Genomic DNA, 12500 nt, shown 5'->3' with positions numbered 1-12500 from the left:
GAATTGGAAAAAGAAGTGGAGAAGAAGGAGAATTGGAATAAGATGTAAATTAAAATAAATGCAAAGTTTTTCAACACAAATATGGTAGCCGAAGGTTTAAAACCCAATTTCAATTTTTAATTTACTGGCAAACTCAATTTTTCTATTTTATTCTATTTTTTTATTTTATTCATCTATTTTGCAATTTTTTTATTTTTTAAAATTTTGTTATTCACTGCAAAATAGAAATCAATTCTTGTGACCAACCATGAAATGGAACCGAATTCTTCCCATGACCAATAAATGTGTAGAATTCATTGAGTCAGCTATCAAGTTACAAGACTTGCAATGTGTGTGTGTGGAGGGGAGGGGTAGGTATGTGGATGTGTGGCAGTGGAATTTTGGTAACACTCACCTCAGTACTGCCTTGACAAAAGATGTCATTTATAGATTTTTTTTCTTTCCCATTCCACCTCATGCTGTTATTGTTTCAAGTTCAAATATCAGAGAAACATTATTGTTCTGACAAGTTCTTGAGAATTCTTTGTAATGACAACTTCAATGTTGTAACTAACACTACTACAATCACCACCACTACTGCTACTACAATCACCACCATCACCACCACTACTTCTACAATCACCACTACCACTACTGCCACCACCACCACAATCATCACCATCTCCACTACTACAATCACCACCACCATCACTACTACTACTACTACTACTATCACCACCACTACTACTACTACTACTACTACTATCACCACCACTACTACTACTACTACAATTACCACTACCACTACTGCCACCACCACTACTACAATCACCACCATCTCCACTACCACTAAAATCACCACCACTACTACTACTGCCACCACCACCACCACCACTACTACTACTACTACAAGCAGGATAAAAACATGATTCTAATTTTTGCCACTTTAGATATTTTTCAAATATAAATTGATGTGTTTTTTTGTTTTTAATGTTTCCTTTTTTTTTAATTTATTTTACTAATATAACACATTTGAACGTCACTTATGTATTTGCTATAACAATACATGATGATGATGATGGTAGTGGTGGTGGTGGTGGTGGTTGTCGTGAAATGACAAACAAAAGCTTTAAATTGAGGTGAATCAAAACGCAAGGTAATTAGATATATATTTGAAGTATTTTCAAGTGTAAAAATTGTTGTAATGTCAGATGTGAAAATTAAATAAAACAAATTTTAAAAAAAAGGAAAAAATGGATAAACAAAATAGATGCAAGCAGGGCTGTGTGGTTAAGAAGCTTGTTTTGCAACCAAGTGGTCTCTGGTTCAATCCCACTACAGGGCAGAACTTTAGGAAAATGTCTTCTACTATGATCTCAAGTCAACCAAAGCCTTGTGAGTGAATTTGGTACAGGGAAACTGTATCGAAGCCCATCATATGTGTATGAGTGTGTATGTGTGTGTGTGTGTGTGTGTGTTATGTCCTCACACATCCCTCATGTCCAATTACCTATCTTTGTTATATCCACATGTCATAACTTTGAGGTTCATACCATATCTTTGTGATGTGAACACATCCTATCTTTCTAATGTCAACACGTCACATCATTCTAATATCAACACATCACATCATTGTGATGTCCACACAACATATCTATGTGATGTCCACACATCATACCTGTGATGTCCACACATCTTATCTCTGTGATGTCCACACATCATATCTCTGTGATGTCCACACATCTTATCTCTGTGATATCCACACAGCATATCTCTGTGATATTCACACATCATATCTCCGTGATGACCATGTCATAACTTTGAGACGCCCACACAACATATCTTCATCATAATGGTACACAACACATCGCCAGCAATTGAACTCACAACCTTACAATCCTGAGCTGAAGACTGTAAGCCAAAACACATGCCTTCATGTAAAAGACTAGGATGAAAACTAAGTTTCATCTGTTTAAATCCAGAAGCTGAAGGTAATGGAAAGAATTGTTGTAATTCAAAAGAACGAGGATAAGTTTTAGTGAAACTGGCTTTAGAATAGTGAGAGAGACACTTACGTTTCCCTTTCACAGACATTGGAAGCTGACCGTTTCCTGTCTAATTTGGTAACACTTTTCGTTCTTTTCAGATTGGTGCGTAATCCTTTCTTTGTGAAAAAATGCTGCAAAAGAAAAAAAAAAAAAAACAGATTTAAATAGAATAAAAGATAAGTAAAATATAATAATAACAATATACAACCAAATAAACACACACATATTCATGCACATACATACATCTATACGTCTTTTATTTATTACTTTTACTGGATTGCAGCCAGAATGGGGCAATGTCTTGAAGAATTTTAGTCAAATGAACTGACCCCAGTTTTTCTTATTTTTTTAAAAGCCAAACTATTATGTTATGGGGACATAAACATACCAACACCGGTTGTGGTGGGTGACAAACACAGACATACATATATGGCAAGCTTCTTTCAGTTTACATCAACCAAATCCAGTCACAATGCTTTGGTTGGCACAAGGCTATAGTAGAAAACACTTCCCCAAGGTGCCATGCAGTGGGGATTGGACCTGGGATCATGTGGTTGAGTATCAAATGTCTTACTACACATACACACACACATACAAGTATAAAAGTAAAATCAAGTTTGTATATTGTTTAAAGGGAAGAAGGATCCTCATTATCTCAGACAAAGTCTTTTGGGAAACAGAAAATGATTTGTACCATGTCTTTTCCTAAATTTCTCTGTTTTCCAAAGAATGACATTTTCTGAATTGTCCAAACCTTACAGTGATATGATAATTCTTTTATATCAGTAACTACAATTTGTACCAAAACTGACCACCATCAGCCTACTTGAATTACACACATACATACACACACACATTTGAAAGAACAGTAAAAAACAAGATCAATGACATTTCAATATATTCATCCCTACAGCTGATTCAATAATCCTTACATCACATTTACGTAACAAATTATGTAAGAACTATATCTTCAGGGAAATATTTTGAGATATGAGCAGAATTCAGATTTTCTCATAGTTTTTTTTTTTAATGACAAAAAAAAAAGATTGAGGGGGAAAAGAATAAGCAAATAGATGAATAAATTAAGATTTAGAATTTAAAGTAAATATAAGAAACCAGAACTTATCTTTTCTGCCAATTATCATATTACATTTATTACAACAAAGTTGCCCAGCAGGCTATAAAAAAGTAGTAGTAAACAGAGAGAGAGAGAGAGAGAAAGAGGGATAGGATGTCTATCAAACAATATATATATATATATATATATATATATATATATATATATATATATATATATATATATATGTATATATATATATATATGTATATATGTATGTATGTATATATATATATATATATATATATATATATATATATATATATATATACAATACATTTTAGACTGTGGAACTTGAATTATTTCACATCTCTCAAAGTTTCTAAATTCTTATGACGTAAATGATGTGCATATATATATATATATATATATATATATATATATATATATAAAACTCACATACGCATATATAATACATATTACAATGCACACAATATATAACATCCACACACATACACATATAACACTGACATATGCACACACACACACACACACGCACCCACAAATACACATATATATAACATTCATATACACAAACACATCTATATAAAACATTCATATATACACACACATATAACATTCATACATGCAAGCACACACACACACACAAATACATTTCCCTGCTAAAAAAAACCAAATCAATCCAAAATATTTTTGTTAAGTAAGTATCAAACAGCAAATTATAGAATCCAAAGAAATGGGTGATGAACTATGTCTGTTGTACACAATAATTAGCAATAATTATTCCAGTGTAAATATCAGAAAAAAATGTATAACTATTGCGTGAATTTGGATGAAAGATGGTGATAAATGCAACAATTGTTGATGTATATTGTAAATGAGGTTTTTTTTTCACTTGTTGCTGATATTTTGTTGTTGTCATGTGACTGTCACCTACCCAAGTAGGTTGAATTCAAGTAAGTGTTCACACACTTCAACAAGCATACACGATAATAATAATAATAATAATTTAACTGATTGGAAGTGTTATCATGTACATTGTTTTATCTTGGCAGAAAAGATGGGCTACAGCAAATATTCTGTTCAATACAACAGATTTACTTGTCACTTGTTTGACCTTAATCAGTTGAGCACAACCACTTGTGCCACGTGTGTGTGTGTGTGTGTGTGTGTGTGTGTGTGTGTATGTGTTGGTGTTGTGTGTAAGGAGATATATGTGCGTTCATGTGTGCATGTGTGTGTGTGTGCATGTATGTTGTGTGTGATCTAGTTAAATCAATTCACATGTACATATAAACTTATATATGAGTACATACATCCACATGCACTTATATATTAATAATGTACACGACAGGTATACATAATACTGGAATATACATAAAGTAAACACAGGTAACAGGTCATTTCACAGACTCTAAACTATAAATTTCACAAGATACAACCTTAAAGTTGACACTGCTAAGCACCCCTTCATATGTGTGTGTGTGTGTGTGTGTGTGTGTGTGTGTGTATGTATATATATATATATATATATATACACACACACACACACACACACACACACACACACACACACACACACACACACACACACACACAAGGAGGTACTGAAAAAAATTCTGGCATTAAGGGTATCGTGAAAGGCTTGGCTGGAGGTCAAACCTTCTGAGTTCTTTTACAAGGCTTAGAAAAACTGAAGGACCACTGCAATAACAGTGTGAATCTGAGAGGGGAATATGTTGAATAAAATCATAATTAATTGATCCTCCTGTATTTTCTTTTACCCAAAGTCAGGAACTCTTGCAGCATCCCTTCGTATTTTGTTTTACCAGGGAACAAATTATCTTTTTTCTATAAGAAATTAAATTTAATTACACGTAAATACCAGAGGATAGATGAGGTAAAACTACGTGATTTTATTCATTTTCTTTAATGGTTTTTTTAAAAAGTATTTAGAACATTCTAGAGGGAAGCTTAAGTTAAGAATATTACATTTTTTTTATTGTTTTTGAAGCTAACTTGCTCAGCTAGCCTTTCCTCTTCAGTCGTTTTGGCATTCATTTGTATTCAATAATGAACACCAATAAATTATATACCAGCTTGGTATTGGAAGCACATCACTGTAAAGGCAATCACATAAAAATCACCTACCTGCCTTCCTACCTATCTATTATAGTCTATCTAGCTAACAGTCCATTGATCTATTAAACAACTTATCTATCAATCTCTCTACCTATCTTGCAGTCAATCTACCTATCTATCAGTCTGTCTACCTATCTATCAGTCTATCTACCTATCTATCTATTTATCTATCTATTTGTCCCATCTTCGTTGAGCCCTGTGTGGCTAATAAAAGAAATGTATCTATCTATCTATCTATCTATCTATCTATCTATCTATCTGTCTATCTATCAGTCTATCTATCTAACAAGCAATCTGTCAGTTTATCGATTTATCTACCTATCAAACAATCTATCAGTCTGTCTATCTATCTATCTATCTATCTATCTATCTCTATCTACTTACCTGTACCCCTATCAACCTTTCTATCTACCGATATTTCTATCTTCTTATATATGAATGTAATCTATCTATCTGTCTATTTATCAATCAGTCTACCCATCTATCCATCAAGCTATCAATTACTCTATCCATTTATCTATCCATCTATCCTCTTATCCTTCATATCTCTATACACATAATGCACTTTAAAATAATCTCTAATACATATCAAATACAACAAATCAGATCAAGCTATAATTATACAAAAGAGAAAAAAGTCAAATTAGATAAATGATTGAAAATAAGAAAATAACATTAAAAAACAAAAAAAAACAAAAAAAAAACAGAACAAAAAATAAACTAACAAAATAAATCACATGAATATTTTAGTAATGACTCTTTAGAATTGGTGATTCCAATCCTTAGGTTTATTGCTGTGAATTTCCAATTAAAACTGCCTAAGATCTATAAAGTTGGTCATTAACTATTTTAACCCTTCAGCCTTCACATTATTCTCTCAAAAGTAATGCTTATTTATTCACATCGTTTTGAATTAATCTTGCATTATCTTGCAGCTTTGAGATTCTGATGATTTAACTGTTAATTTTTAGAATGATATTGTAGGTTTGGTGTGAGAGGCCAGATCTGAACATGCATGAGCATAAAAATAGACAGAATATTTTGGCTAGACATGACTGGTTTAACCCTTTAGCAGATGACTCTGTCAAATGTAATGCTTATTAATTCACTTAGTTTTGAATTAATCATGCGTTATCTCACGGCTTTGAGATTTTGAGGAGAGAACTTAATTTTCAGAAAGATATCGTAGGGTTGAAGTGAGAGAGAAGGCGGCGAGCTGGCAGAAACGTTAGCACAACGGGCGAAATGCTTAGCGGTATTTCGTCTGCTGTTACGTTCTGAGTTCAAATTCCGCCGAGGTCGACTTTGCCGTTCATCCTTTCGGGGTTGATAAATAAAGTACCAGTTATGCACTGGGGTCGATGTAATCGACTTAACCCCTTTGTTTGTCCCCTCTATGTTTAGCCCCTTGTGGGCAATAAAGAAATTGAAGTGAGAGACAAGACCTGGTCAGTTTGGATATATAAATCAGAGAGAATATTTAGGCTGATATGGCTGTTTTAAGTGCTAAAGGGTTTGTATGGAACTAATAGGGGAAATACAGTAACCCCTCAACTATCACAGGTGATATGTACCAACCCCCGGTGATAGGTGAAAATCTGCAAAGTAGAAACAGTACTTTACTACATATTTTTTTTAATTATTTTTATAATTTGTATATATTTATACAGGCACTGGGTTCAGTCCCACTGTGTGGCACCTTGGGCACGTGTCTTCTACTGTAGCCTTGGGCCAACCAAAGCCTCATGAGTGGATTTGGTAGATGGTAACTGAAAGAAACCTATTGTGTGTGTATATACATATATATATGTTTGTGTGTCTGTGTATGTCCCCCCCACCATCGCTTGACAACCGACATTGGTGTGTTTACGTCCCCGAAATTTAGTGGTTCGGCAAAAGTGACCAATAGAATAAGTATTAGGCTTACAAGAAAAAAAATAGTCTAGGGTTGATTAATTCGACTAAAGGCAGTGCTCCAGCATGGCCATAGTCAAATGACTGAAACAAGCAAAAGAATAAAAGAATATCTCATTATAAATGCAAAACACCACCACACACTCGCCTCCCGATAGAATAAGTACTAGGCTTACAAAGAATAAGTCCTGGGGTCGATTTGCTCAACTAAAGGCAGTGCTCCATCATGGCCACAGTCAAATGACTGAAACAAGTAAAAGAATAAAAGAATCTATTAGCCACAGAAACCTGCAATGTATGTTGAAAAAACACCCATGTTTCCAAAGGTGATTTATTCAAACCCTAAAGAATTCCTCTCAACACATGGCTATGATGCTCTCCAACTACTTCTGCTCATGATCAGAGATGTACATATTGTCAGCCACTAAGGGACATGCTCAACTGGTTAAGGTCAAACAACTGACAAGCAAATCTGTGCTATTGAATATTTGCTGTAGCCCATCTTTTTATACCAAGACAAAACAATGTACATGATAGCACTTCCAATCAGTTAAGATCAGAAGCCATGAGAGCCACTGCCTGGTACTGCATCATTAATATCATTACTATTATTATTATAATTAATATTATTGCTGTTGTTATTATTATTATTATTATTATTATTATTATTATTATTTTATTTTTATTCTATTTTGGTAAGCAATATATTTGGGAAATATATATATTTTAACAATATATGAAATATTAAAATAGAAGCAACACAAAATAGAAAGAATCCATATATATATATATATTTATACATACACACATATAAGTGTATGTGTGTGTGTATATATATATATATATATATATATATATATATATATATATATATATAAACACACACACAAATCTATATATGCACGTGCGTACACACACATACACACAAAGTAGAAGATTTATTCGATATTCGATGAATTTTATTTCATTTCATGATATGGTGATGAAATGAGTTATTAAATCACAAAGAGACGAGAAAAAAAAATCAATGAAAAACAAAAGTTAAACGTGAGGAAAAAAAAAACCATTTAATTTTTTTTTGTATATTCATTTATTTATTTTATTATTTATTTATTTTTTTTTTTCAATATAGTCGAAGATGGAAGCAAAAGGTGGGATTCTGAAATGATCCGTTGCTATGGATATTATGTATTGATGGCTAATCATAAGACACGTAAGACATTGCAATTCATTTGATCTGTTATGCCATGTGGAAAATTTAAAGATTACATGATTGGTAGGACAATGGAAGTAGTAGTAGTAGTAGTAGTAGTAGTAGTAGTAGTAGTAGTAGTAGAAGTAGTAGTAGTAGTAGTAGTAATGAGAACAATAATGATGATGATGATGAGAAGAAATGTTGGTGGGTGGAGGTATAGAACATTTGAAACAAACTTTTAGATTTAATATTTTTGATTCCTTATATTATGTTCTAGAATCAAAGCGAGATGATAATCAATAATCTATATGTGTGTGTGTGTGTGTATATACACACACACACATGTGCATATATATATACATGTGTATGTGTATATATAAATGTATACACACACACATACATATATGCATACGTGTGTCTATATATACACACATATGGATACATGTGTATGTGTGTATATTTAAACACACATATATATGTGTGCATGTGTATGTGTATATATATATATATGTGTGTGTGTGTGTGTGTGTGTGTGTGTGTGTGTGTGTGTATATATATATACACTGTGTGTCTGTCTGTATGTGAATGTATATATATATATATATATATATATATATATAGATATATATACACACACACACATATGCACATATATGCCTCTATGTGTGTGTGTGTGTGTGTATATATATATATATTTATATACCCTCCTAGAGCGTGGTCAGGGTGTCACCAAGTTATGAGAAAGAGAGAGAGAGAGAGATTCTAAGTGCTTTGGTTTCAAACAAAATAAATTCAGTGCCCTTCACTTTTAATGAAATAACATTTTAGCTTAGAACTCCTTCATAAAATACATACATACATATCAATATATATATATATACATATCTATATATATATATCTATATATATATATATATATATATATATATATCTATATATATCAATATATATATATATACATATCTATATATATATATCTATATATATATATATATCTATATATATATATCTATATATATATATATATCTATATATATCAATATATATATATATACATATCTATATATATATATCTATATATATATATATATATATATATATATATATATATATATATATATATATATCTATATATATCTATATATATATATATATATATATATATATATATCTATATATATCTATCTATATATATATATATATATATATATATATATATATATATATATGTATGTATATGTATGTGTGTGTGTGTGCATGTACATTTATATATATTTTATCTTAGCTTTGTATCAACCAGAAGATCTTTACTCTATTTGGTGCCGGAAAAATCAAAGAAATTTACTGTTTCGTGTTGACAACAAACTACTGAGCGTGCAAAATACTAAGATATTCTTGATGTTGGTTGCACGCAAAAGCATCACCGCCATCACCACCATCATTTTTCTTTTATCACCATTTTTCTATGCCTGCTTGCGCCTATGTGGGATTGTTCTTTACAGTGCCTTGTCACCTAGTTATCAGTTCTCTATCATCTGGCCCACACAGCAACAGAAAAAGAAACAAGAAAGAAAAACAAAAAAAAAAACGACCATTTTTGTTGTTATTAGACCTATTCTGTTGTTTCGGTATGGTTCACATGACCATCACCAACCACTCCATGTGGATTGGGTTGTTATTTTATTGAACCCGCTAGCATCATCATCCTTATCATCGTTTTAACACCCACGTTTCCATGCTTGCTTGGCGGTAGGAGGGGGGGGACCAGAATTTTGCTGGAGGCAGAACTTCTACAGCTGGATGCTCCACCTGTCACCAACCCTCACTGCCAGCTCACCGTCTTAAAAGGCAAACTTCTTACCACAGACCCACCCTGCACCTATTTGATATACATAAGTGTGTGGACACATGTGTGTGGACACATGTGTGTGTGTGTGTGCCTACACAGCAGCAAGGTACTTGTTCCTGTTTTTCTTTTATATTCTAACCGCTCTACACCTGACACAAAGCCACCTCCCTAAATACTGCATCCACACTCTGTCAAGGGGTCCTATCTTGCAAGTTACTCAATGACCTCACTGGTGCTGGTGCCACAAAAGAAAAGAAACAAGCATTAGAAACCTTACTAAAGGAAACATTGGAGACCAACATAGCCCTCTGGTTAATCAGATCCTGTTAAACTGTCCAACCCATGACAGCATGGAATACAGACATCAAATGATGATGATGATGATGACGATGATGATGACTGTTATTAAATCACTTTATTCTTGTAATTTTAGCTTTTCAGGCAAACATGACATCCTGCTTATAATAATGATACAAAACTAAAGTGGTTATCGTTTAATCTCCCCTAGATCAGTTGTGACTATACAGAAATCTGATCAAAGACATTCAAGTCTTGCCCATCCTGTATTTTATTCAGACATAGTGTAGCTAAGACTACGTCAGTCAATGTATTTCCCCGCCCTTTATTACAATACTCTTTTTACTCTTTTACTTGTTTCAGTCATTTGACTGCAGCCATGCTAGAGCACCGCCTTTAGTCGAGAAAATCGACCCCAGGACTTATTCTTTGTAAGCCTAGTACTTATTCTATCGGTCTCTTTTGCCGAACTGCTAAGTTACGGGGACGTAAACACACCACCATCGGTTGTCAAGCGATGTTGGGGGGGGACAAACACAAACACACAAACATATACATACACATAATATATATACACTTATACATATATACGATGGGCTTCTTTGAGTTTCCGTCTACCAAATCCACTCACAAGGCTTTGGTCGGTCCGAGGCTATAGTAGAAGACACTTGCCCAAGGTGTCACGCAGTGGGACTGAACCCGAAACCATGTGGTTGGTAAGCAAGGATTTTGATTTTTGGTTACTATGTCTAGCAAATCAAGCAACCGGAGGTGTCTTAAATAGTTCATAGTAGTAGTAGTAGTTGTTGTTGTTGTTCAGTCCCAGATCTGCTGTGATCCAGCTGACCAATGAACAAAGACATTCCAACAATAACCAACTCGTTTCATTTGAAGACATCGTCTATTTAGAATTATATTGGACAGGCTTACAAAATCAAGGAGAAAAAAAAAACAACAACATTGCACCCATGACTCTCAGAAACACCTTTTGACGCTCACAATCGCTGAAGCATGGAATAAAGTACCGCCATCAGTTCTTAAGCTGTTGGGACACTACATCCTTCAGACCTTCCATGCTCCCCAAAAAACAGTAGGCCTGACACCCACACCTTTCTTTTTAAAACAACTCATTCACTGTTCACTTCCTGTGCATTATTCTATATGCTGTTCATGCACTCTTAGCTACTTTATTCAATGGGTTGTGGTGCACCTGAACACTGTACACAATAAGTTCGTTATTCTTTTATTACTTCCGCCTTAGCAGAGGTGGATGTATTGTTTTCAGTCATATTCGTTTGTCCATGACAAGATATCTCAAGAATTGCTGGATGGATTCGGATGAAACTTTCAAGGATGTTTGGTCTCATGCCTGGCACAAACTGTTTAGATTTTGGGATTAATTTGGTACCGGACCAGGATATTTACTCCTCCTGTTTTTTTAATTTAATTTTTGAGAGCGGTCAGGTTCATTTTTTGTATTCTCATTATATGTTTTGCCTGTTTCAAGTGAGATGTTCAGTAAATGGGTGTATCCATGTAAAATGACAGATATCCTCCACCATCAGTCAAGTTTTGTGAAGATTCTCAAGAGATGGGAGAGGTAATCCACCATCAAAGAAGTTTTATAAAGATCTGTATAAGATAAAAGACCTATACTCCATGGTTAAATTTTGTAAAGATCCATGTAAGATAGGAGAAATGTGCTCCACTGTCAAATGGATTTTGTAAAAATCCATGGGAAATAGGAGAAATGTACTCCACTGTCAAATGGATTTTGTAAAGGTCTATGAGAGATAGGAGAAAAGTACTCCACCGTCAAATGGATTTTGTAGAGGTCCATAGGAGATAGGAGAAATGTATTCCACCGTCAAAAATATTTTGTAATGGTCCATAGGAGATAGGAGAAATGTACTCTACTGTCAAATGGATTTTGTAAAAATCTATGTGATAGAGGAGATGTACTCTACTGTCAGACAAATTTTGTAATAGTTCAACAGC

The 12500-nt window shown here is 33.5% G+C and overlaps 1 protein-coding gene across 22 annotated transcripts in view; it reads right to left on the bottom strand.

Moving 5' to 3' along the window:
• LOC106883233 (ras GTPase-activating protein nGAP) overlaps nt 1-12500 on the bottom strand; it is a 567079-nt gene that overhangs the window by 310210 nt on the left and 244369 nt on the right. For all 22 annotated transcript variants that reach the window (XR_016237793.1, XR_016237794.1, XM_089339023.1 and 19 more), the window contains one exon: nt 2055-2158. Coding sequence is in view for 20 of the 22 variants with exons in the window: in XM_089339023.1 (XP_089195149.1) it covers nt 2055-2158 (104 nt within the window). In the remaining 2 variants the exon portion in view is untranslated. The remainder of the gene's footprint in view (nt 1-2054; nt 2159-12500) is intronic.

This window comes from Octopus bimaculoides, chromosome 21 (assembly GCF_046866305.1).
Source record: "Octopus bimaculoides isolate indiv1 chromosome 21, ASM4686630v1, whole genome shotgun sequence".
NCBI lineage: Eukaryota > Metazoa > Mollusca > Cephalopoda > Octopoda > Octopodidae > Octopus > Octopus bimaculoides.
The sequence above is the reverse complement of the archived record's forward strand: the minus strand, read 5'-3'. Positions and strand labels throughout refer to the sequence as shown.